This window comes from Vipera ursinii, assembly GCF_947247035.1.
Source record: "Vipera ursinii genome assembly, chromosome: 2".
Taxonomy (NCBI): domain Eukaryota; kingdom Metazoa; phylum Chordata; class Lepidosauria; order Squamata; family Viperidae; genus Vipera; species Vipera ursinii.
This window is the reverse complement of record NC_139513.1, coordinates 172,439,023-172,464,096: the sequence shown is the minus strand read 5'-3', so window position 1 is coordinate 172,464,096 and position 25,074 is coordinate 172,439,023. Positions and strand designations below refer to the sequence as shown.

At 45.0% G+C, this 25,074-nt stretch overlaps 1 protein-coding gene across 2 annotated transcripts; it reads left to right on the top strand.

The window, feature by feature from the left end:
• The first annotated feature begins 36 nt into the window (after positions 1–36).
• HCFC1 (host cell factor C1) lies at positions 37–25,021 on the top strand. Of its 2 annotated transcripts, none has more exons than XM_083355756.1 (26): positions 37–1,256; positions 4,026–4,174; positions 4,258–4,418; positions 4,779–4,862; positions 5,043–5,127; positions 5,210–5,316; positions 5,416–5,595; positions 7,064–7,480; positions 8,430–8,590; positions 8,740–8,934; positions 9,633–9,860; positions 10,513–10,617; positions 10,842–11,061; positions 11,225–11,370; positions 11,454–11,592; positions 11,916–12,136; positions 14,268–15,951; positions 17,294–17,460; positions 18,571–19,108; positions 20,129–20,503; positions 20,922–21,040; positions 21,127–21,264; positions 21,400–21,585; positions 21,743–22,040; positions 22,832–22,895; positions 23,587–25,021. In XM_083355756.1, the coding sequence occupies exons 1-26, from the start codon at positions 1,218–1,220 to the stop codon at positions 23,624–23,626; spliced, it is 6,246 nt and encodes a 2,081-aa protein (XP_083211882.1). In that variant the 5' UTR covers positions 37–1,217; the 3' UTR covers positions 23,627–25,021. The 2 variants fall into 2 exon arrangements, with proteins under 2 accessions (XP_083211882.1, XP_083211881.1); XM_083355755.1 differs by having other exon boundaries at positions 4,654–4,862.
• The last annotated feature ends 53 nt before the right edge of the window (positions 25,022–25,074 follow it).

Here is a 25,074-nt window from a genome sequence, read left to right as displayed (position 1 = left end):
TTCAGGCGCTGCCGAGGAAGAGAGACTCCTCACAGGCGCAAGATGGCGGCTCCCAGGGCGGCGTGAAGGCGCCTAGAGCCCGCAGCTTGCCCATCGGTGCCGTACAGCGGGGCTGGATCGAGCTGCCCGTTGCGCTTGGAAGCCGGAGGGAGAGCGCCCTGGCTTAGAACTCCGGGCTGGGGAGTAGGCAGAACCAGCGGGGAAGACGCGCCGGGTGGGGGGACGAGGGGGAGGCGGCTTCTCCCTCTCTGAGGCCGCCATTTTCCGTCCGGGCAACACAAGATGGCGGCTCCCAGGGCCGGGCTCTGAGCGGGGGCCGGAGGGGGGCGGCAGAGGGGCCCTGTTACGAGGGGGGAGGAGTAACTGCCCCACGCGGGGTAGTTCCCTCGCAGGGGGAATTGGTGTTGGTTTTGAAAAGGCAGGAGGCAATTGGGGTAATTTTGTATCAGCCCCCCCTCTTATTGCAAGGGAGGGTGTCTGCTCCATAGAGATTTATGTATTCCGGTTCGTGGAGGAGGGGGGAGAAATACGGTCATCGAAACTCATTGTCGGAAAGGGAGCCTTGGGAGTTTTTCAGCAACGGGGTATGCCTCTTAAGCTGTGACTGCCTCACGAAATAAAAAGGGCAGCTACTTGTCCCGCCAAGAGTTGTTGTGGGGGTGGGTGGGTAGGATTTTAATTTTTTTTCTTTTACTTTTCTTTTTCACAACTACTCCGAATTAGTTTGTTTGCAGTAAAGGAGGTGACTGACCCGGTGCCCGCGGTGAGCGGGTGTCTTAGTAGTTAGACTAATTGTGGGCGTCTTGCCTCACTGGGGAGGACCGCTTGGCTCTGTCCTCTGAAAAAAAGTAGAGCTGGTGTTGTTGCTTCCACGAACAGTCTTACCTCGAAAGAGGTAGAGTGCATGTGGCTTAGGGGGATCTTTTTTTTTTTTGAGCCACCTTTGGGAAAGCAGAACTGATAAGGAAGCCCTTACACTCTGCTGTGTTAGAGGACTTGATTGCTAGAAAGGATACTTATTGAGAGTTAGGAGGTGCTTTCTATGGCCTCTCCTGTTGTCCCTAGTGGGGGCTCCCCAACAGGTGGTGGGGCCACTGCAGGGCTGCTGCAGCCCCGCTGGAAGCGTGTGATTGGGTGGTCAGGCCCTGTGCCTCGGCCCCGACATGGACACAGAGCTGTGGCAATCAAAGAGCTGATTGTGGTCTTCGGAGGGGGCAATGAGGGCATCGTGGATGAGTTGCATGTCTATAATACAGGTAAGGGGGGGGCTGAATGGGCAACAGTATTTAGGGTATTCGTAGGACTAGGGCATTACCCCATTTGTGTCCATTGGGCAAAAGATTGTCTATAATTGGTGATTTAGTTCTCCAATATCTCTTGTGTAGAAAAAAAAAGTATCTGCAACTACAGTTGTATATTGGCAAGTTTCTGTAAGACCCATTACATTTGTTTAACTGCTTTCCTTTTATCCAAGTGATTGCTATATGGAAACATAAGTGATAAGAGAGAACTGTAAAGATGAAACGATGGTTAAGTCTTATTTATCTTGAATTTTCTTCAGCCTTTTCAATGAGATAACTGGCATGTGCCTTGGAACGGCTTCCATTAGATGGAATTATAGCACCTTCACATTGGAGACTTTTTCCAATTTACATGCTTGTGTAGGAATTTATTTTTGCAAAAGGGACACAAAGGCAATGTTGTTTTTTTGTGTGGAATGTCCATCAGTCTAGCAGTAGTGTACCTCAGGATTATTTTGACAAAACCATAGTTCAAATCATCAGTCCCAACAACAGTGTGGGAGGTAGAGGAATGAATAGTTGGCAAAAGGAGAAAGATCTCTGCCAACTTGATTGAAAGCAAAAAAAAAATCTAGACAACTATCCATCATGAAGCCCGGTTTTGAACATAGCACAGGGTGCTTTAAGGACACAAAATTCTTGCACTTTCGTATTAGCCTGGTGCTTTGTGAGTAGCCATGTAACTTTGCTTGGCATTGTAATTTTATCTCTTCTAGTATTAATACGCTATTTTCCCTCATGGACTCAAATGCACTCATGTGATGAGATGGCGGGGCAGTACTCTAAGGAGCTGTTCTTCCCCAAAGACTTGGCGCCTAAAATTTAACTTTCGAATGCTACAGCTTTTAACCCTCTGTTGCCTGTTTTTCCCCCTTGGCTTAGATGCATAAGAATACAATCGAACTGGGCTGACAATAGTGGTAGGAAGCAAATGCTGCAACATTTCATCTTGTAGGTAATTGAGAGGGGTCAATTTATCCTGAGTACCTTCTCTCAAGTACCAGTCTATTCACCTGTAGTCTCAATTCTGGTTTGAAATTGCCTAAAATAGTTCAGCATCCTGTTTTTAATTGTTTCTAATGCCAATTGGAAAAAATATGTTCTACCCTTACAGATATATGCCACCCCTAGCCTTTATCTATATGTTTAATCAAAGGCTTTACAAATTGAGGAGGGGAAGTCTAGATAGATGGTCTCAAGATTGATGCTGCTTATCTAGACTGTTTTGGATACATTCCAGGAGACAACAGGTCAACAGTAGAGGTAGCACAGTTTTTCTAGAGAAAGGGTTGGTTGGTAAAGGCAGGACATGGTTTACTAATCTCATACAGTCTCTAACATGCCACAGTAAGGTTAAGACATATACCCTGCCAGTAGCGAAAATGGTAAATGTAGCCTTGCTAGTGTGAGATTGCAGAGGATAACTACAAATGAAGATACTAGCTTTGGAAGAATTCGGGTTTTCACATTGTTAATGATCACATTAACCCTTGTATGACATTGAGATTTAATCATATTTTAAAAGTATGGAATTTTTAAAATAGACATAAGTAGCAAAGGCATAATAAAAATTCAGGCACATTGTATATTCTGAAAAATATTCAAACAAAAGTTTAGGAAAGTCAAAGCAGAAAAATCTAGCAAAAGTATTCAGATAATTTTTAATTTTTGTTTGAAATTAGCATTTCCTTTTCTTGCATGAATCAGTTTCCCTCTTAGAAGCTGCATTCTTGAATTCAATACACAGTAGATTTTTTTTTTGCTTTCTGCTTTTTGCATCTTTAGTGCTTTCATTCCATTGCTATTTTACTGCAAATGCTGCCTTGAGTCAAATAATATAAAAAGTATATTTTAGGTAACTAACAAACCAAGTACTTGCCAAAAAAAAGAAGTTTGAGATAGAAATGCTAGATTGGGAGGCCTGTCAAAATCTCAGTAAATGCCAGTGTAATGCTAATAAATATGTGGAATGAAGCAGTATGTTGGCTGGCAAGCACATGCAGAAGGGAGTATGCCTCCCTCCCCCACTTTTAGTGTCAGCCACAGCATCTAGATATCCTATGGTTGGGAGTCCTCTTACTATGAAACTAGAGCTGGACAGAAGTGGGTGGATCTCAGCTTCCTAATTGGCAGCTGCCTCATCTCTCACCATCCTGATAGGTTGCTTCCTCTTGCCTATTCATTGTAAACAGTTCAGTGCCCTGCCTCTTACTGCTATCTGCTGCATTCATCCAGAACGTCCTAGAGCAGGCTGCTTCCTTTATTTTATACTCCCTCAGTTTAGATTATAACCAGGGCTTTTTTTGTCATACAACACCCAGAACGGAGTTCCGGCACCTTTTTTGGATGGAAGCTTGTAGGGTAGGCAAGGCGGCTTGTATGATGTGTGTGAGTTCCGGCACTTTTTTTTTTTTTTTACAAAAAAGCACTGATTATAACTAACCTGAAAAACTGCCCTTTTTTTTTGAAGCATCCAGCGTAAAGCGGAATTGTTAGTTGAGAGACCAAATAAGAATATTATTGCAATGATGGCAATCTCATTTTCACCACAAAAATTAACTTCTGAAGTGAGTGTGTAGTTCCAATTGTTATAGAGCTTCTTTATTTGATAAAGTATCAGTTAAGAAAGAGTCAAATCCTAACTGTCCAGTCCTGAGTTGCTTCAAGAACGTCATATGAAGCTCTATTGTATTTATCCTTTCTTCATATTTCTTTTTTTTTCAGCTACAAACCAGTGGTTTATCCCAGCTGTGCGTGGAGACATTCCACCAGGTTGTGCTGCATATGGTTTTGTTTGTGATGGGACTCGTCTCCTGGTATTTGGTGGAATGGTTGAATATGGCAAGTACAGCAATGATCTGTATGAACTGCAGGTGAGTGATTGCAAACTTAGTTCTTTCCTTTAATTTGCATTGTTTGCTTAGATTAATAATAATTTGATCCTTTATTATTCTAGGCCAGCCGTTGGGAATGGAAGAGACTCAAGGCCAAGATGCCCAAGAATGGGTCCACACCATGTCCACGCCTTGGCCATAGCTTCTCGTTGGTGGGCAACAAATGTTACCTTTTTGGGGGACTGGCCAATGACAGTGAAGATCCTAAGAATAACATTCCCAGGTACATTGCTATTATGTACTTCTGCAGTCCAAGTACAATCACTTTTTGCCAGTTTAGATCAGAAGAAACTGGCTTTGTGTGATGTTGTAATGAACCATGTTCCCTTTTGTTTTACTTTTTCTCCAGTTTTTAAGAAAATTATCTCAAATGCTATCAAAAACAAACAGCAAAAAACAAGAGAGCTACAATTTCTCACGTGGCTTTCACATGTTCTCTCTTTTTTTCTTTTTTACAGGTACCTAAATGACCTCTATATCTTGGAGCTGCGGCCAGGATCTGGGGTGGGGTCCTGGGACATTCCCATCACCTATGGTGTATTACCTCCACCACGAGAATCCCATACTGCTGTTGTCTACACAGAGAAAGACAACAAAAAATCCAAACTGGTCATATACGGAGGCATGAGTGGTTGTCGTCTTGGTGATCTCTGGACACTTGATATCGGTAAAAAGAACTAAATTCAGTGGGGAGAGATTTTAAACAGGCTTTTAGAGCAGGTCCGAAGACACAACCATTTTGGTTCTGTTCCAGCGCTAGCCAGTATGTGTGTGTACTGTGTCTTGGTAGACTTGAGAGGCAAGACCTTTTGGAAACAACGACCTCTGGTCTGTTTTCTTCCTCTAGATTCTCTGACGTGGAACAAGCCCAACCTGAGAGGGGTTGCACCACTCCCTCGTAGTCTGCATTCAGCCACAACCATTGGGAACAAGTAAGTTCCATTCCTGACATTTTTCAGATTGATTTCTAACCCAATTTTTTTAATATTTGTTCTTTCTTTCTTTCTTTGGCAGAATGTATGTATTTGGTGGCTGGGTGCCCCTTGTTATGGATGATGTCAAAGTGGCTACGCATGAAAAGGAATGGAAATGCACAAATACTCTGGCCTGCCTCAACCTAGGTAGGTGAGGCTATAAAGGAAGAAGTGCCTCTTTTAACCTTACTTGCTTGGTATTCCATTAACAAGCCTGACCTTTTGTGCATATATCTATTAATGCAGACTCCATGGCTTGGGAGCCCATTCTGATGGACACACTGGAAGAGAATACTCCACGGGCACGTGCAGGACATTGTGCTGTGGCCATTAATACCCGCTTGTACATCTGGAGTGGTCGTGATGGCTACCGTAAAGCCTGGAACAACCAGGTTTGCTGCAAGGATCTCTGGTATCTTGAAACTGGTAAGAAGAATAGGTAGAAGTACTGCAGTGGGGATGCTATCTACTTATTTATATATTACTCAGGCTTCTATGCTGTTGTAATCTATTAAGTCTCATAATAGGCTCATGCTTTTTGGATTCTCCTAATTTTATTTATTAGGTTTTTTTATCCTGCCTTTATTACTTTATAGTAACTCAAGGCACTGAACATACCTAATACTCCTTCCTCCTCCTATTTTCCCCACAACAACAACAACAACCCTTTGAGGTACGTTGGGCTAAGATAGAGTAACTGCCTCACAGTCACCCAGCCAGCTTTCATGCCTAAAGTGAGATTAGAATTCATAATCTCCTGGTTTCTAGCCCAGCACCTTAATTACTACACAAATGGGCTAATTTCTTAATTAGAAATTATTTAAGCTATTGAGAGTCGTTATCTGCCATAGGAACATGAACAGTGCCAATATTTGAACAAACTGGTTCTCTATATAGGGAAGGTTTTGAATATGATAGAACAGTGAAACATTTTGCTTCTCCAATTACTTCCTGAAGTACACATTTCAGGGAAGGCCTGTATTTGTGATTTTTTTTTTAACTTATGGATGTTCCTGTCATATTGGAATTTCTGATGAGAACTGAGTATAGTGCATTGCTCTGGATGGATTTTCTGCTATATTTTAAAGAAAATTGTGTTGGTATAAGTCAAGTCTCCAAAATGTTTGGATCTATAGCCTCTCACTGATTAAGTCAAACATGTCAAACTCGCGATGTCACGTGACGTCACGCAACGTATCGGGACAGTTTTGCTATTGCCGGCAATGGGGTGGACGCGGCTTCCAGATGACGCGTGTGGCCCTTGGGCCTGCAGTTTGACACCCCTGGATTAAGTGCACTATGGATAATACCACTGTCACGTTGATTGTTCTCATGCCACAAAGCACAAGCACGGGGTCTAAATTAAAACAGGATCCAACATTAGAACTAAAGTAGACCCTAGTTTATTTAGAGTGTATGAGTTTTATATCATGTTTTCCATAAGTAACTTTTAAATTAAACATTTTGATAATGTTGTAGAAGATTCCATAAGTATCCCTTTCTTGATGTTGTGATTTTGTCTATGAAACCATAACAGCAGACTTCTCTGTCTCAAACATCTTAGAAAGCAGAAGGAAAAGTTTTTTTCCCCCCTAGTTTTAAAAAAATGTTTTGCCAAAGGCATTTTGTAAAAAATAAGGTGGTGAGCACCTCAAATGTTACTTTATCCCCCTATGAAAAGAAGTTTAAAGAACAATGGGGAGGAAACAGCAATGTTTTGGTGCTGTATTGTGTGACATTAACCTCATATAATTGCTGTCCCATCAAGTGTGTGTTTAAAATGGTATGGAAAACCCATTTTCTTGGGAACGTCTTGAGTTTGTGCTCTTGCGACAGGTCACAGTGGGGCAAACGTCCTAATACCATTTCCCTTCTTGTTCTCTCTTGCCCACAGAGAAACCTCCACCCCCTTCACGGGTTCAGCTGGTTCGTGCCAACACCAACTCCTTGGAAGTGAGCTGGGGTTCTGTCCCAACTGCAGATACTTACTTACTCCAGCTGCAGAAATACGACATCCCAGCTGCCTCCTCTCCAGCTGCTAATCCCGTGCCCTCGGTGCCTGTCAATCCCCCCAAGAGCCCTGCTCCTGCTGCTGCTGCACCCGTCCCTGCTGTGCAGCCTCTGGCACAAATGGGCATCACCTTGCTGCCGCAGACCACAGCTGTCGCTGCGGCCACTGCTGCCACTGCCGCTGCCGCTTCTGCTCCTGCCCCACCAACCACAACAACCATCCAGGTGCTTCCTACTGTGCCTACCAGCCCAATGCCAGGGCCTCCTGTAGCAGCTGCTGCTGCTACTCCTCGTCCACAAAGTAAGGAAGGTTTTTATTGTTTGTTTGTTTTTTTAATTTTCCAGTCAAAATTTTCTCCTTTCAAAAGCCGGCTAACTTTCAAAACCCGTTAACAGCCCTCGAAGCCTGAGTTTCCTCCTTTGCAGGAGCCCTGCTTAATAAGAGCAGCACCTTCAGTTCTCCAAAAGGGGAGGAAGCGTCTTTCCCATAATGCGAATCTACTGGATTATTTTTTTTTCCTTAAGAATTGTCTGAAAAGAATTGATTTCCTTTTAGTAGGGAACAAAGTAAATAGAATGGAGTTGAACTCCACTGAACGCAGTGTACGTTCTGGTTCATATTTTAACAGATACTCTCATAATCCTTTATTTTTTCTACTTAACGTGTTCCAAAAATTCAAAGCCACGCAGCTGAGTGCTTTTCAACATTTTTCCCTAAGAGGAAAGAGATGAGCTATCCTTGTGATGCATTGTGTAATGCGCAAATTGTTTCAAAGGGGAAAGATTTTAAACTTAAAATGGGATGTTTGAGCAATTCCGGAAGTGTTCATGCTTGTAGAGGTACTACTATTTGAGCAACTGTTTAGAATTTGGAACACTTTGCTTACCTCTGATGTTCCGTCCTGCCAAGGGTGTGGGTCAATAAAAAATGTAGTTTCCAAACTGCATTTTGCTAGGATAGCATTTTTGGAACGCCATAATTGGAATAGGTAGAAATCTATAGTTGGGTACACATGCATCAAAATTAACTTAGAAGTATTGCTTTAGACATCATTTTCCATTTTGAGGCTTCTCTGTCAAGTCATAATGTGATTCTGGAAGGCTGGAAAAAAGACAGACTACTTGAATCATAAATAAATGCTCTGTTTATATGAAGCCCGCAGTACTTCTGAAACATTTTGGTACAGACAATCCTTATTTGTATGTAGTCTAAAGTTTCATCTTAAGCTGTGCTTATTTTCTTTCTGCAGCTGTTCCAGCTGTGCTGAAGGTCACTGGCCCACAAGCTACCACAGGAGCACCACTGGTAACAGTACGGTCAGCAGGACAAGCTGGGAAAGGCCCAGTGACAGTGACTTCTTTGCCAGCTGGGGTACGCATGGTGGTACCCACACAGAGCACTCAAGGGACGGTAAGTGAAGGCAGGAATGATGGGGACCTGTGCTGGAGAAAGGAATTCACATCTCATCGTGTCTGTCTGTGTGTCATTAATACATTGCCATAGTGATTTGCATGGAATCCTGGTGGGGTTAACTCACTGACGTCTTTTCTTACGCTTAGGTGATTGGTAGCAGCTCCCAGATGAGTGGCATGGCAGCTCTGGCAGCTGCTGCTGCAGCCACTCAGAAAATTCCACCGTCCTCAGCCCCCACTATGTTAAGCATGCCTGCTGGTACTACCATAGTTAAGACTGTCGCAGTGTCCCCAGGCACCACCACATTACCCACCACAGTTAAAGTAGCTTCTCCAGTCATGGTGAGTATCCGTGGCATATTTGTTTCTTTATTAAATTTATATGCTTCCCATCTCACTCTGAAAAGCGACAGAATAATCAAATATAAAAAATATTATTAATCTTAAAGATATTAAATACAAAGGCAAGAGGCAGAAAAGCAAAATCAGTATGGTGGCAGTGTCTTCCCCATCAACCGCCTCCAGTGATGAGCATCCCCATCAAGACCTCAGACTAATTGGCAGAGCCAGCTTTCAAAACCACCTAGGACACCAACAGTGGGGTCATGCCTCACCTTAGATAGGGAGATATTTCCAAGAATGGGGGCCACCACAGCGGAAAAGGCTCTTCATCCACGTATTGGAGCTGAAACTCTGACCAATAGAGATTGCACAATGCTCCTTCTACCTGATCAAGTGGGATGGGCTGATCCCATTGAGGCAAGTCGGTTTCTCAGTTAACCTGACCTCTACCATTTTAAAGTGATAACCAACACCTTGAATTGGACTCCGAAGTAATATTCCCATAGAATGAATGGTTCGCCAGTTTTGTTGGAATTAGTATATGGCAAAAAGGATAGGGCAAACACTTTGCATCCCAGATTTAAATTTGTTAGACCATGTTCTATCTGTAATCATCCAACAGTGTGAAAATTCATATTGCCTCCACAAAGGACTCTTAAGATGCTCTTTTTAAAATATTGATCTTGTTTGACAAGCAGGTGAGCAACCCAGCCACCCGCATGCTGAAGACAGCTGCTGCCCAGGTGGGCACCTCAGTCTCTTCATCCACCACTAATACACCTACCCGGCCCATCATCACCGTGCACAAATCAGGCACTGTCACTGTAGCACAGCAGGCCCAGGTGATGACGACTGTAGTGGGTGGGGTAACGAAGACCATCACATTGGTGAAAAGCCCTATCTCCGTGCCTGGAGGCAGTGCATTGGTAAGCATAACTCTTTTGAATAGGGGTTTAAGAGAGGATGCTGGAAATGGAAGGCTTTTTTCCTGTCAACTTGCTCTTCACATAAGCGAGCGTTTTCGTGTTTTCAGTGAGCCCTCAGCTTGCAGCAGTTTTTTTATGTAATAGTGAGAAGATGCTCTCATTTAACAGGCTTCTCATAAAAGATTGCTGGGTATTTTTTCTGGTCAGCTAACTGCTGAATGAATTAGAGCAGACATGTCAAACACAAGGCCCGGGGGCCAGATCCGGCCCGCGAAGTGGCTTCATGTGGCCCGCGAAGCCATCCTGGAAACAGTGAGGGAACGCCCCCCCCCCTGCCTTGGCCCTGGCCCAGAGACCCTCCTTCTGCCAGAGACCCTCAGATCTGTCCCACTCCTGCCCAGGCCCCCATAGGCACCCTTGATGCCAATGATGTAGAGCTGGCCACGCCCACCCAGTAGGCCATATGCACTCTAGCCACGCCCACCCAGTAGGCCACACCCACCCGGCCCCCCTGAGGGCAACCGCAATGCTGATGCGGCCCTCAATGAAATTGAGTTTGACACCCCTGAATTAGAGGAAGGGGACCGTGTCCCTTTATATTAGAAGATGTAAAGAATCCTAAAGCAGACTTTCTCTCTCTGTATGGGAGCAGATTTCCAATTTGGGAAAAGTGATGTCTGTTGTGCAGACCAAACCAGTCCAGACATCAGCTGTAACAGGCCAAGCATCAACCGGTCCTGTGACTCAGATAATCCAGGTAAGAACATACAACGGAGGAGCAATGCCAGATGCAACCCCAGTCCTAGGGTACTTTCCAGAGTGTATGCCATTCTCATCCCAACTGCCTGCATGCCTCCTCTTCTTTGCCTGCCTTTTTTCCCCCCCTCTAGTATATATTTTCTGCTTGTGGAATGCAAGAAAGAATATGGAGGCTTCCTGCGTTATGCTGATTCTTGGTATTCTCTTTTTATTCCCCTTAAGACCAAAGGGCCTCTGCCTGCTGGCACTATTCTGAAACTAGTGACTTCAGCAGACGGCAAGCCCACCACAATCATCACCACCTCACAGGCAGGTGGCACAGGTACTAAGCCTACCATCCTGGGCATCAGCAGTGTGTCGCCCAACACAACAAAGCCTGGTACCACCACTATTATCAAGACCATCCCCATGTCAGCTATTATTACGCAATCAGGTGCCACAGGTAAGAAATGGAAATTGATTTACTGTAGCAATTGTCATCCTGTTTCAGTCTATGGACCATTGGGTTGTACAGCAACCAGTGAGATCACAGCTTGGTTGTTGGGGGTGGGTGAAGAATGTGTGTGTGTGTGTGTGTGTATTCGTACTCTGCTTTTTATTTTCAGGTGTAACTAGTAGTCCTGGGATTAAGTCTCCCATTGCCATTATCACCACAAAAGTGATGACCTCTGGCACTGGTACCCCTGCCAAGATCATTACAGCATCACTACCCAAACTAGCCACAGGTCATGGACAGCAAAGCGTAACACAGGTGAGCTAGATGACAGGTTGGGAGATGCTAGAATCCCTGTTCTGACTTCAGCAGGTTAATATGAAAAATCTGTGTTTCCATAGGTAGTGCTTAAGGGGGCACCAGGACAACCTGGCACAATCTTACGAACTGTCCCTATGGGTGGAGTGCGACTTGTTACCCCTGTCACTGTGTCTGCAGTCAAGCCTACTGTTACCACTTTGGTAGTGAAAGGAACAACAGGTAAAGGCATTAAGCTGGAGGCAGAATTATTGGATTTAGTGTTTATGCAAGTGCATTTGCTTTCCATAGTGCATCAGCGGATAGAGGGTGAATTGGCTGTTGGATAGGTTTTTGGACCTATGGACATCTTCACACCTCACAGGATCCCCTGCGTGCTGCAAAACTGACCTGCTAACCGTGCACTATAGCTATATGACCTAGAAACATGACCAGGAACTCAAAGCCCATGTTTCTATGTACTATGTAGGTTACTGAAATTAACATGGACACCTTTTACAGAGTTTTCTCCATCTGTGTGTTTTTTTTCCTTTGTATCCTTTTAGGGGTTACAACCTTAGGCACTGTAACAGGCACCATGTCAACAAGCCTAGCTGGAACTGGGGCACACAATACTAATGCTTCCTTGGCTACACCTATTACCACCTTGGGGACCATTGCCACACTTTCCAGCCAGGTTATCAACCCAGCTGCCATCACAGTCTCAGCAGCACAGACAACCCTGACAGCAGCAGGTGGCCTCACCACTCCCACCATCACTATGCAGGTATGGTTTTGGCGTGGTCAAAGATCGCAAGCAACGTTTCCCAGTAGAATGATGCACGTTACAGTCAAGATGGAGTGGTGCTCTGCATTGCCCATGAGAAGCCTGCAGCCTGAAATGTGATAGTTGTTGACATAGGTGGCTTCAAAGAATGATGTTTCTGTTTTACAAAAACTGGTGTCTTACTGGTTATTAGCTGTGGCTTTTCATGTGATAGGAGTGTGTCTAAAATTTAGAGAAAAGGATGATGTGTTTAGAGGGTTCCTAGAGGGAGAGAACTGCTAGCTATTAGAAACAAAATATGAACACTAGATTCTTAAAAAGGTAAAGGTTCCCCCGCACATGCGTGCTAGTCGTTTCTGACTCTAGGGGCCGGTGCTCATCTCCGTTTCAAAGCCGAAGAGCCAGCGCTTGTCCGAGGACGTCTCCGTGGTCATGTGGCCGGCATGACTAGACGCCAAAGGCGCACGGAATGCTGTTACCTTCCCACCGTAGTGGTCCCTATTTTTCTACTTGCATTTTTACATGCTTTCAAACTGCTAGGTTGGCAGAAGCTGGGACGAGTAACAGGCGCTCACTCTATTACGCGGCACTCGGGATTTGACCCGCCAAACTGCCGACCTTCCGATCGACAAGCTCAGCGTCCTAACCCACTGAGCCACCACAAATGATATGGGGTTGTGACAAGCTCAGTGTCCTAACCCACTGAGCCTGCAAATGATACCGGGTTGTGTGAAGGGAACATACTGTAAAAAGGATGTAGTTGGAGGAAACTGTGTATGCGTACTCAGTCAATTAGAATTTCCCTCTCTGAGGCTTGTTATTGGGCTCTGAACTGTTATCCAGGACTTGATGTGCCTGATAATTCTGTGGGCTGTTAAGAAAGGATAGGCAGCTAGCACCCTTCAGATGCCTTGGACTTCAAATCCCATCATTCTAGCAAACGTGGCCAATGACCATGGAATTGCAGTCCAAACTATCTAGAGCAGGGATAGGCAACCTTGGTTCTTTTATGACTCGTGGACTTCAACTCCCAGAATTCTGGGAGTTGGAGTCCACGAGTCATAAAAGAGCCAAGGTTGACTACCCCTGATCTAGAGAGCCTGGCTGTTTGTCTCTTCCCCCCCCCTTTTTTTTTTTTTAACAGTACAAGGTAGCACTTCTATTGCAATTCATAGATGTTATGAGAACTGTAGTTGCGGGGGGGGGAGGGGGGGAAACCCTAGTAGTTACTTAGGTATCAGCATGTATTGATTTGAAGCAGGGAGGATTGGTGTCTTGAGCAGCTCTCTGTATTAGGTAAACATAGCATTTGAAGCAGGTGAGAGCTTTTGTTCTGGGATCAGACAACTTGCTGTGCCCACTTTTTTATCTAACATGAGTCATAGTCTACAAGATCTTGTATCATCTACAAAATCGCATCAAGATCTGTGTCTAAAATTTCTTTGTATCAAAGTATGATTTTAATCTGCATCTTTAATCTTGTTGCAGACTTTTACAATCCTAGCATATGAAATACTGCCTCTCAAAGCAGATGTGAAGCTTTGCAGTTCTCTACAGTACAACTTAAGTTTGTTTCTATGATCTAGTCACATCCTTTGCTACCTAATCACAGTTCTGTCATTTTCCTCATGCCCACTTTTTTTTTTTGCCCTACTTAGAACTGTTCTCCATAAATGCATGTGCATATACATCACACTGTAGTCCCTTTCAGGTTAAGCAATATTGTACATAATGCAGAAAAAGAATGAAAAGTGATGGGGGAAGGAATTAAAAATAGGAGATTTTTAAAAATGAGATCGCAGAATTCTGCACTAGAGTGCATCAGAATGAAAGTAATTGGGAGATATATTTTTAAATACTCCCCAGAATATATTTCTAGCATGTATAAATGCATTTCATGAATATTTTGCAGAGGTTTATCAAATCATATTTCTCCATGATATAGCTGTAGCTTTTATAAGTGCAAGGTCTATTTTCTTTACATAAAAAATATTTTGTAATGCCTGCAGCCTGAAATAGTTAGCCATACAGTTCTGCATAACAGTGGTGGTAAATCTTGTATGTGATTTAGTTATGTCTCTGACTGGAGAACTCTCTGCTAACCTATGTGTATTTGTTTCACTCCCCCTAGCCTGTTTCTCAGCCTACTCAAGTCACCCTGATTACAACCCCCAGCGGAGTAGAGGCCCAGCCAGTGCATGATTTGCCTGTTTCTATCTTGGCCTCTCCCACCACAGAGCAGCCCACAGCCACAGTCGCCATTGCTGAGTCGGGGCAAGGAGATTCACAGCCAGGCACTGTTACGCTGGTGTGCTCCAATCCACCCTGTGAAACACATGATACTGGCACAACCAACACAGCTACAACCACAGTTGTGGGCACTTTGGGCGGGCCAGCTCAGTTGCAGTTTGTGTGTGATGGGCAGGAGGGTGGAGGCCTCCAGGCCAACGGCCGAGTGGTGCGGGTATGCTCCAATCCGCCTTGTGAGATGCATGAGACTGGTACCACCAACACAGCAACCACCGTTCTGAGTGCTGGGCAGAAGATTTGTTCCAATCCACCTTGTGAAACTCACGAGACTGGCACCACCAACACAGCCACCATCTCTAAAACAGAGAAAGCACCCGCAGAGCCACCCTGCCAAACTTTCCAGACAAATGCCACTGGCACCACTATGACTGTAAAGCCCATTGTAGGTACAGGTCAGCTAGTGTGCTCCAATCCTCCCCATGAAACCCATGAGACTGGCACTACAAATACTGCCACCACCACCACCTCAAACATGGGCCAAGAGCAACCTGATGACGGACAAAAGGAACTGACTAACACTTCCTGCCAAACAAAGCAGACAGGTAGCACCAGCACTACCATGACAACAAAAACAGATATTCCCACAGAGCATCCACGTGCAGTTCAAATTGTAAGCTTCACGCCAGCTGCTGGCTTGCCTAGTGTTGCTTCTGGCACTACCACAGTGCAAAGCGGTGAAAGACTACAAGCCCTGAAAAAAGTCCAGTGTGAATCCCATCATACCCATACCACCAATACTGCCACTACAGCTCGGTCCCTCATGGGCCAAGGGCAGCCAGATGGTGAATGGGTGGGATCTGCCAACCCTCCGTGCCAAACACAGCAAACCAACTCTACCAGCACCACCATGTCTGTCAAAGTTGATGTGCCAGTTCAGTCAAGCACGCCTTGCAAGACCCATAATACGGATAACAAAGATACAAATCGTCAAGCGTGCTCTAACCCACATTGTGAAATTCATGAAACAGGTACCACAAATACAGCTACCGTAACTACATCGAACCTGGGTGCTACCCAGCGGGTGTGCTCCAATCCACCTTGTGAGACTCATGAAACGGGCACCACCAACACAGCTACCACAGCGACTTCCAACATCGCCACGGGACAGCAGATGTGCTCCAATCCACCATGTGAAACTCACGAGACCGGTACTACGAACACAGCCACCACCACCACATCAAACCTGGGAGCTGGACAAAATGAAAGTGCCCAGCACCAGCACCCCCCTGTTACTCCACCCTGTGAGACACAGCAAACCAACTCCACCAGCACCGTAATGACACCCAGCATAGGAGGTGATGGCGCTCAGTCTTCCAGCTCAGCATCAGCACAATGTGGTAACTCAGAACTGAGAAAAAACCCCGAGAGAGAATCTCCAGGGACTGCTGGGTCTTTGCCTCAGAGCTCAACACCCAGAATATGCTCAAACCCTCCTTGTGAGACCCATGAAACAGGAACCACTCATACTGCCACCACAGTAACTTCTTCTATGGGTGCCAACCAAGGTAAAAGAATACAAAGGAAGGGTATTAGAAACATCTCTGATTTTCAGACTTCCCTGGGTAACCTCAGGGACTCCTCAGTACTCTTAATAGCGCAGGACAATATTGTTTGAGTTACCCTGTTCCTTATAGTGTGCAGTTGGAAATGAACTGAATAATTTTGGATACACGGTTCACAAAAGAAATGTTTGTGAGGCCTGATTTGTGATCAGTGCCTTGCATGGGCATTGCGTAGATTGGAGAATTTTACAGAATTGTTTGCAGTGTACCTTGGTTTGTCTCGGACACACTGTGGTTCCTTAGCAAGCAAGTTGTCATCAAAACCTCATCTTTCTGCAGTCGAAAGTGGAAATTCATAATAGCATCTTATTGTATCACCAAAATATATAAGCTTTACTAAGTTGCATTAGGGTTAATTTTTCTTCATCGATAGAATTTTTATTTATCCTTGTTTTAGAATCACTAATTGAGCGCTGCATATATTCAATATATTCAGAGGTTTTGTAGCTCTATAATAGCTGTTTTGAAATTGTAATTCTTGGGGGTGGGGCTAGATAAAACTAAATCCAGTATCTCTGGAAAATATTGTCTTCACTGCTGTCAATCATCCCATACAAAGTACAATTGCTGAAAAATGGGTTTATCTAGATAACATTCTTTACTTCTCTCAGTACCTTGAGTAAAGAACTTAACCTACTTCAAGCTATAGCCCAGAATCTTCTGTAGCACATATGGTCCTCAGTTAAAAGTTGGTACAAGGCATTTTTTTCAATTTTAAGAAGTGTGTGAGACAGAAGGATTCTGTCCTCTGATAAACAACTTGCTACAAGAATAAGATGACCAAACAGTAAGAATTTGCCACAAAATTCTTCACAAAACAAAGAATGTTTTATTTTAAGCTTAAAACAAAACAGTCTGACTTGGGATGTTGGTTTAAACATTGTGCAGACAGGTTTCAAAAACATCCTTATTTCTGCTTGCCTAACATTTTTTAAGTTTGCTGAAGAACTAAGTTGGTTTTTGTTTTAGATATTCACTTGGTCAAATTATCCTGAGTCAGGTGGTAGATAATTCTCAGATTAATCTACCACACACTATTTTGTAACTCTAGGATGAAAAATGAGGAAATTGAGTTTCACGTCTCTTTTTGTATATAGTGAAGCATTCCTGGAATGAAGCAGGAAAGTTGGGGATGGATTCCCAAATATGGACCATTTTTTTTTTAGGTTTTGAACTTTCGAAACAACTGTTCCAAATCCTGAAAATTCATTAGATTCTCACAACCAAAGACCTCTTTTCTTGCATCCTTGTCTTCACTGTGTAACCTGTTGTTTTTTTTCTGCAGATCAGCCACCTACCAACGGACAACAAGGGGAACCTGAGATACCCGTGACAGAAAGTCCAGCTGCCAGCAGCCCCAGTGCTGCTGTGGTAACCACAGTTTCCTCCACTCAAATCAGAGCTGTAACTACTGTCACCCAGTCCACGCCAGCGCCAGGGCCTTCTGTGCCGGTGAGAATCAGAGGAGAAACTGGATGTTGTCTCCTGTTTCCTTTGGTTATTCCAGACAAGAACTGAGATTAGATGATTCTATAGCTGGCTTTGAGGGGATGGAGTTATCCCTGGCAATTGCTGCTTTCTTTCCGTTGCTTATACTAGTCACTTCATATTTCAGAACAGAAAGAAAGATTTCTGCTTCAAATGTCATTTGTCCTTTGCCACCCAATCCATTTTTCTAATCTTGGGTTTGTCTACATGCTTGATCAGCAGTGTTTTAAGTCTTCTAGTTCCTAATTTTTGGCTCATTTTAATCCAAATTTGTAGGTGCATCACTGGATATAAATATTGCTGTTACCACAAATATCGCCCAAAGCTGCTTTTTCACGAGGCTTTCTTGTTTTTCTTTGAAGACATTTCACTTTTCATCCAAGAACCTTTTTCTTCAGCTCTGACTGGATGGTGGGGAATGCAAGGATTTATATTGCTTGCAGACTCAGTTGACCCTGATGACACTGATAAACCTCCAGGTGGCCTCAACCACTCTCCAAAAGAATGCAAATGACCAGCTGTCTGCAAGGAGTATAAATCCTTCCATTCTCCATTATCCAGTCAGAGCTGAAGAAGCTTCTTGTATGAGAAGCGAAATGTCTTCAAAGGAAAAGCAAGAAAGCCCAGTTGCCTCGTTGCTTTGTGAAAAAGCATCTTTGGGACAATTATGACCTGGATGACTGAGAATCTCCATAGACATTTCCACAAATATGTGTGCATATATCCATCCACCAAATTCAGTTTAACTTGGCTTACTGTAATATCTCTTCCCAAAATATTATCTCTGAAGAATCTTCAAAGAAGAAATAGCATTCCTTGGGGGAAAAGGATAATGGCAAAGAAAAAGAGCAGAATGAGGTAAAAGAGATATTAACAGTGAAATGATTTAAGGAGGAGTAATACTTGGTGGCTTCTCGTTGGAGAGCGCTGGTTTAACTGGGCCTTTAATCTGATCTAATGGAGGTGCTCCTAGGTCCTTGTGTTTGTATACAAAGTGTTCAAGGTGGACTCAGTGCTGCCTGGTCCAGCATTCACACACACACACTATCTTTCTATCCATCTTTCCTGTTGCAGAACATCTCCACGCTCGCTGATGTCCCTGCAGACGAGGCAGTTCCACCTGCTGAGGCTCCTGATACCACCAGCACAGATTCTCTTCCAGCACCCTCTGAGCCACTGCAGCCCTCCATAGAGATGCAGACAGCAGTTGCAACCCCTGAGCCTCAGGGGCAAGCACAGGTTGCCTCAACTGGCACTCTGCCAACTGAAGGTCCTCTGGGTGAAACTGCTCCCCATCCAGAACTTGTCCCTCCTACTGAAGAGACACCACCCACACAAGCAGCCCCCACCCAAGACCCTGTGGCTATGGTGGTGCTGCCCCAGGTCACTCCTGCAGCTCCACCACCCTCAGAGGTGGAGCAGTTAGCATTGCCTCAGGAACTAATGTCAGAGAGCCAGGCAGGCACCACCACTCTGATGGTGACTGGATTGACTCCTGAGGAACTAGCCGTAACAGCTGCTGCAGAGGCTGCTGCTCAAGCTGCTGCCACTGAAGAGGCACAAGCACTGGCCATCCAGGCGGTCTTGCAAGCAGCCCAGCAGGCTGTAATGGGTGAGTACTTGTAACCCTCCATTTTCCTCTCTGGAATCTTCTCTATTCACACTACATGAGCCAGCCAGGTCTGTCCTTAGTGAGAGATCTTGCTAATTTTCTTGGATCTGAGGTAAACATTTAGCCCATTTTGGCTTGCCTGGGCCGCATTGAGTGAGGAGAAATTATCCTGGGCTGCATATCAAATTATACTGTGTTTTCCCTAAAATAAAAACTATCCTGAAAATAAGCCCTAGCTTGATTTTTACATGTGCGCCTAATATAAGCCCTACCCCAAAATAAACCTTAGTTAAGACCCAGCCCACTCCATCCAACTGTCATTGTAAGAGGTGGGGCAGGGTGCACACGTAAAAATCAAGCTGGGGTGAGGGGGGATAGAGCTGCCCCACACATCCTGCGCCTGCCTACCTCAGGGACTCCGCAGCCAGGCTTTTCATGCCCCAACACCTGCCTCGCCTCACGGCGGCGACACCAGCAGCTCCATCCAGCAGGAAGCTGCATGGCCACTGGCTCACTTCCGGTTGCTGGCGTCCTGCTGTGAGCAGCCGCAGAAGTTGGGCAGCACCACATGGTGTTCTGCCATGAGCAGCTGTGAGTGGCTGCAGAAGAAGTTGGGCAGTGCCGTGTGGCGTCCGAGCAGTTGTGAGCGGCCGCAGAAGTCAGGCAGCGGTACAACAGGTGTCAGAGCATGGGAGTCTTGGCTGTGGCAGTCTTGAGGGTGAGTAAGACATTCCCCCAAAATAAGACCTAGTGCCTCTTGGAGGCAAAAAAAATAAATAAGACCAGGTCTTATTTTCGGGGAAACACGCCACTATAGATTATACACACACACACACACACACACACACACACACACACACTCACACACACAACTTTATTTTATTGTATTTTATATGTAACCCACAGCCTGTATGTGGCCTTGGACATCTAATAATGCGGACCTACATCATATATATTGTAGGGCCGCATACAAGCTGTGGGTTGGACATGCCTGAATTAACCCTTTTCTTTTTTGAACAGGTCCTGGAGAAGCTATGGATACCTCAGAAGCGGCAGCAACACAGGCTGAACTAGGTCACCTGAGTTCAGAGGGCCCTGAAGGACAGGCCACCGCAATCCCCATTGTGCTTACTCAGCAAGACTTGGCAGCCCTGGTGCAGCAGCAACAACAGCAGCTTCAGGAGGCTCAGGCAGCAGCGGCGGCAGCAGCAGCAGCTGCAGTTCAGCAACAGCAGCAGCAGCCTCCTCAACATGCACTGCCTGCCCACTTGCCTACGGAAGCCCTAGCTCCTGCTGATAGCCTCAATGATCCTGCCAGTGAGAGCAATGGTCTGAATGAGTTGGCTAGTGCAGTGACCAGCACGGTTGGGCTGTTACCTCCCACTCCCACAGAGAGTAAGTGAGGCAAAGATAACTGCCATGACATTGGCAGTGGCTTTTAAAAGCTTGTTTCCACTTGTAAGGAGAGGTGGCACAGCTCAGTGGTAAGAAGGTTGCTTACAATGGTGCTTTTTCAGCCAAGAGTGAAAGGGAGGGTCCCCTGCTCCCTTGTTAGAGGCGAGTGTCTGAGCAAAACTCTTTGGGGTCTCCCTAGTGGATAAGCGCAACTGTTCGATCGTGAGATAATTTCATGTTCCAGTCCTGTCAAGGCACCTATTATTACCCTTGGGAAATCTATCTAAGGTGGGCCTTTTAGTTAAATCAGGACTTGGGGTCTGTTGCCTGTATTTCCTTTTCTGGTTTTGGACATGGACCAGTATCTTTGGGGATCAGGGATCTAATGAAAGTTATTGAAATTATTTCCCTCATCCAGGTCTTGCTCCTTCAAATACATTTGTGGCCCCACAGCCTGTGGTGGTAGCCAGCCCAGCAAAATTGCAGGCAGCAGCTGCCCTGACAGAAGTTGCTAATGGGATTGAACCAGCTCCAGTGGTAAGAAAAAAAAATATTGGTAGGAATTTATGGAATGAGTTTACAAGTTTTCCAAAGTTTATCTTGAATTATCCATTCTTTGCTAGAAACCGGAGCCTCCCACACAGCCTCCAAAAGTGATTGTGAAGAAGGAAAATCAATGGTTTGATGTGGGTATTGTCAAGGCAACCAACATGGTGGTGACACACTACTTCCTGCCGCCTGATGATGCACCTGCTACAGATGTGAGTGGAAAAATATAATCACCTTAATTTCACATTAAAGATCCAAATTTTTTGCTGCCATGTATCTTCTTATCCATTCCCATAATATCAATATAATTGTGATGCCTTATTTCCACTCTCTTCTGTCCTCTGCAGGATGATTCAGGAACCACTCCTGATTATTCTCAATTCAAGAAGCAAGAGCTGCAGCCTGGTACTGCTTATAAGTTCCGAGTAGCAGGAATTAATGCCTGCGGACGAGGCCCTTTCAGTGAAATCTCAGCATTCAAGACCTGTTTGCCTGGTTTTCCTGGAGCACCTTGTGCCATTAAAATCAGTAAAGTGAGAGCTTTTTCTGTTTTAGAATCCTGTTAATTCATCTCCCTTTTTGAGTTGGGGTAATTGAATAATGTTTGTTGCATTTGTCATCTCCCGTTCTTGCTGCAATACCTTTTGGCTGTCCTGGTTTTCAAGCTCTTCTTGCGTGTTTCTAATACAGAGTCCAGACGGGGCCCACCTGACTTGGGAACCACCTTCAGTCACCTCTGGAAAAATCACAGAATACTCGGTGTACCTAGCCATCCAGAGTCCCCAGGCGGGTGAACCTAAGACCGCAGCACCTGCCCAGCTGGCCTTCATGCGGGTTTACTGTGGACCCAGTCCTTCGTGCCTGGTCCAGTCTGCTAGTCTCTCCAATGCCCATATAGACTACACCACAAAGCCTGCCATTATTTTCCGCATTGCTGCCCGCAACGAGAAGGGCTATGGTCCTGCCACACAAGTTCGGTGGCTTCAAGGTGAGTGGCGGCTGTGATGAGACATTGGAGGTAGGAATGTAGCTTCAGGCCACATATATGAGTGGGAAGACGTTCTTTAAATTAAACCTTCAACAAGATGAGGAATTGCTACCGGGTCTCTGACTCTTATAAATAGCTGCACACCATTCACTTTCCCATCTTGAGCCTTGGTTTGCAACTGAAGAAAATCTGCCATGCTGCCTCTCAGATCCAGGTTGGATATTTGTGTTGATATTTCTGTTAGTAGGAGGGGGATATAAGTAAATAGGAAGGTCTCATTCAGAGTTCTGGATGATGATTCTGTTGAATTTAGCCAATAAGAATTTTTTTTTTTAATCCCATTTATATCCCGCCCTTCTCCGAAGACTCAGGGCGGCTTACAATTTTAAGCACAAACCAATGTGCTTAGCAATAGCCTTGATGGATTTGTCAGATATTTCTATCAAGTTCCTAGTCGGGAATGTATGTCTGGATTTTCTAATATGTGAATCTCATCTTCTAGAGTAAAAATGCTTTTTTTTCAGCCCCAGCTGCAGTATAAATGGCTTGGGATAGGATTATTGAGTTTAATTGTAGAGACAAGCTCAGCAAGCCAAATTGTAATAATATCACTAAAGGACTGAATGTCAGAATAAAATTACCCATTTTTTTTCACATCAGCATTTGATTGTATTTTATTTCTCATTTTATCCCTATTGGTTATCACGGTTGATAAAGGAATATCTCACATTCCTATAATGATTCAACTTGATTCAGGCAATGTTTTATCTTTCCCTTTTTTGTCTTTACAGAATCCAGTAAAGATGGATCTATGACAAAACCAACTAACAAGCGGCCGCTTTCATCTTCTGATTTGTGAGTATTGATCGGTGGAGCAAGCAGTTATTTCAGCCTTCGTGTTTCCTTTGTGGAGGGTTATGGAAGGAAATCTATGTATATCCCCAGTCATTTTGGGAGAAAAAAATACCTCATGAATTTTTCTTTGTGTTCATCAGAACATCTTGGGTCAGCCCTAGATTGAATAAAGGGGTTAAGTTACTTAGTTGTCTACGCAAAGTGGAAGAGGGACCTCCAGCCAGAATAGAATTTCTCGTATAAGCAGCCTAGCAAATCAAGGATGCTGCTGCAAATTCTCTACAGAAATATTTGCTAAAGTTACAGCTGTGGAGCTCAGCTGTGTGAAGCCAAGAGGCAGTTTGATGTAGTATTTAAGGTACTAGCCTAGAAACCAGAAGACTGAATTCTAGGCCACCTTTATGCATGAAAGCTGGCTGGATGACTTTGGGCTAGTCACTATCCATCTCACAAGGTGGTTATTATGGGTAAAATAGGAGGAGGAAGGAGCATTAGATAGATTCACCACTTTTGAGTTGTATATAAAAAAGGTGGGATGAGGATTAAAAAGTTGGTTGCTTGCTAGTACTGATGGGAGTGGACAATTCCAGGGAATGAAAATGTGAATTCTGTCATTACTCCGGGCAAGAAGAGCATCGCATTCATGGCCAAGCAGGAAGTTGGACCTTAACTGTTCTTTTTCATCTTCCAGGAAAAGTGCTCCAAAGAAGCCCAAAGCAGATGGGCAGTGAAGGGAGTCACCAGCCGTCCCCTCTTCCTGCCTGCTCCACAGACTCTGCCTGAACTCCCCCAGCCAGTCAGTCACCCCGTGTATGACGAAGATGGAACTGCCGAAAGCACATTTCGTACACCTTGGGATGAACTGTTGGGGTGGGGGGGGTGGGGGGGGAGAAGAGACGCTGAGGCTCACGTGAGGGGACCCCCAAGCAGGGCCATCACTGTGCCATACCCCAGCCTAGGAAGGGGGAAGAAGGAATGGGATTCCTCCCTCGCCCTCTGCTTACTGACCCAATGACATGGACATTGATGTTTGGGGTGGGCTTGAGGGAAAACTTGTTATTGGGGGGGAGGGGGGCTGTTGGGTTTTTTTACAAGTTGCAGTTACAGGAATGAAGTTCTTTTGTATTCCCCTGAAATCCTGTGTGTTGGGGGTAGGAGACTTGATCTCCCTGCCTCCAGTTCTTGCCTCTGTACAGACCCTCTTCCTCAAGTTTAGTTTTTAGTGTCTGCGTTTGGTAAATGGAGAGAAGTCCTTGCTAGTGGGGATTGAGAAGATGCCAGATGGTTGGCCACAGATGCAGCTACTTTGAACGTCGGAGGGAGGGGGGCTCATGCTACAGCAGCTGTTCTAATGCTCAGCGCAGGATGTTTGGCTTTCCCCCCCCCCCCCTGTACATGGAACAGCCCCTCCTTAGCAGCGCAAGCTGACTTTGTTTTCTCCCTTTGCCCTTCCTGCCTCCAGGCCACAAGGTGGCATGCTCTAGGCAGATGTCTTGCCATTCCTCTCCATTGTTTTGTACAAAACTTTTTTTAGGATAAAATGATTTGGGAGGGAGAATGTAGCTGATCCACCAGGCTTTTGGGTCAGAGCAAGCCTGGAGGGCAATATTCTTGATGGTTGACATACAACTCTCCACTGCACGGGGTAGGAGTTTAGGTTTCTCTCTATAGAGAAATATATATGCCCCCCCTTTTCCCCTATTGGTTGTCTTGGGACATTCCACATAGGGGAGGTGGAGAAAGCAACAGGGCTTTGTAGAGTTGGGAGAGCTCTATGGAACACAAATGAAATGCTTCCCCCCCCCCCCACGCGCACCGTTTGCTGTGTTGAGATTGGTAGACAAACTAGCCCTCAGAAAATAGCCCCACGAGCAAGCCTCTCCCTCCCTTGCTCTGTGCCCTGGTCTTTTGTATTATAGTATATTTCGCTGTGTCCCACTTTCCTGTTCAGTCCCTAAGATTCCTTCTGTCCTTCCTATATTTGGCCTGATTTATTTTCCACGGAGACAGGAACAGCCCTCATAGGAGTTTACCCTGGCTATCCACCCTGACCCCTCCCCACTCCCCTTAGTGCTGCGTATCTGTCGTTTTTGTGCTATTTTGAACAATTAAAGACTTTTTTTTTTTGAAACAAGACTTGGATGTTTGGAAAAAGAGCTCTTTCCCCCATCTTCTCCCT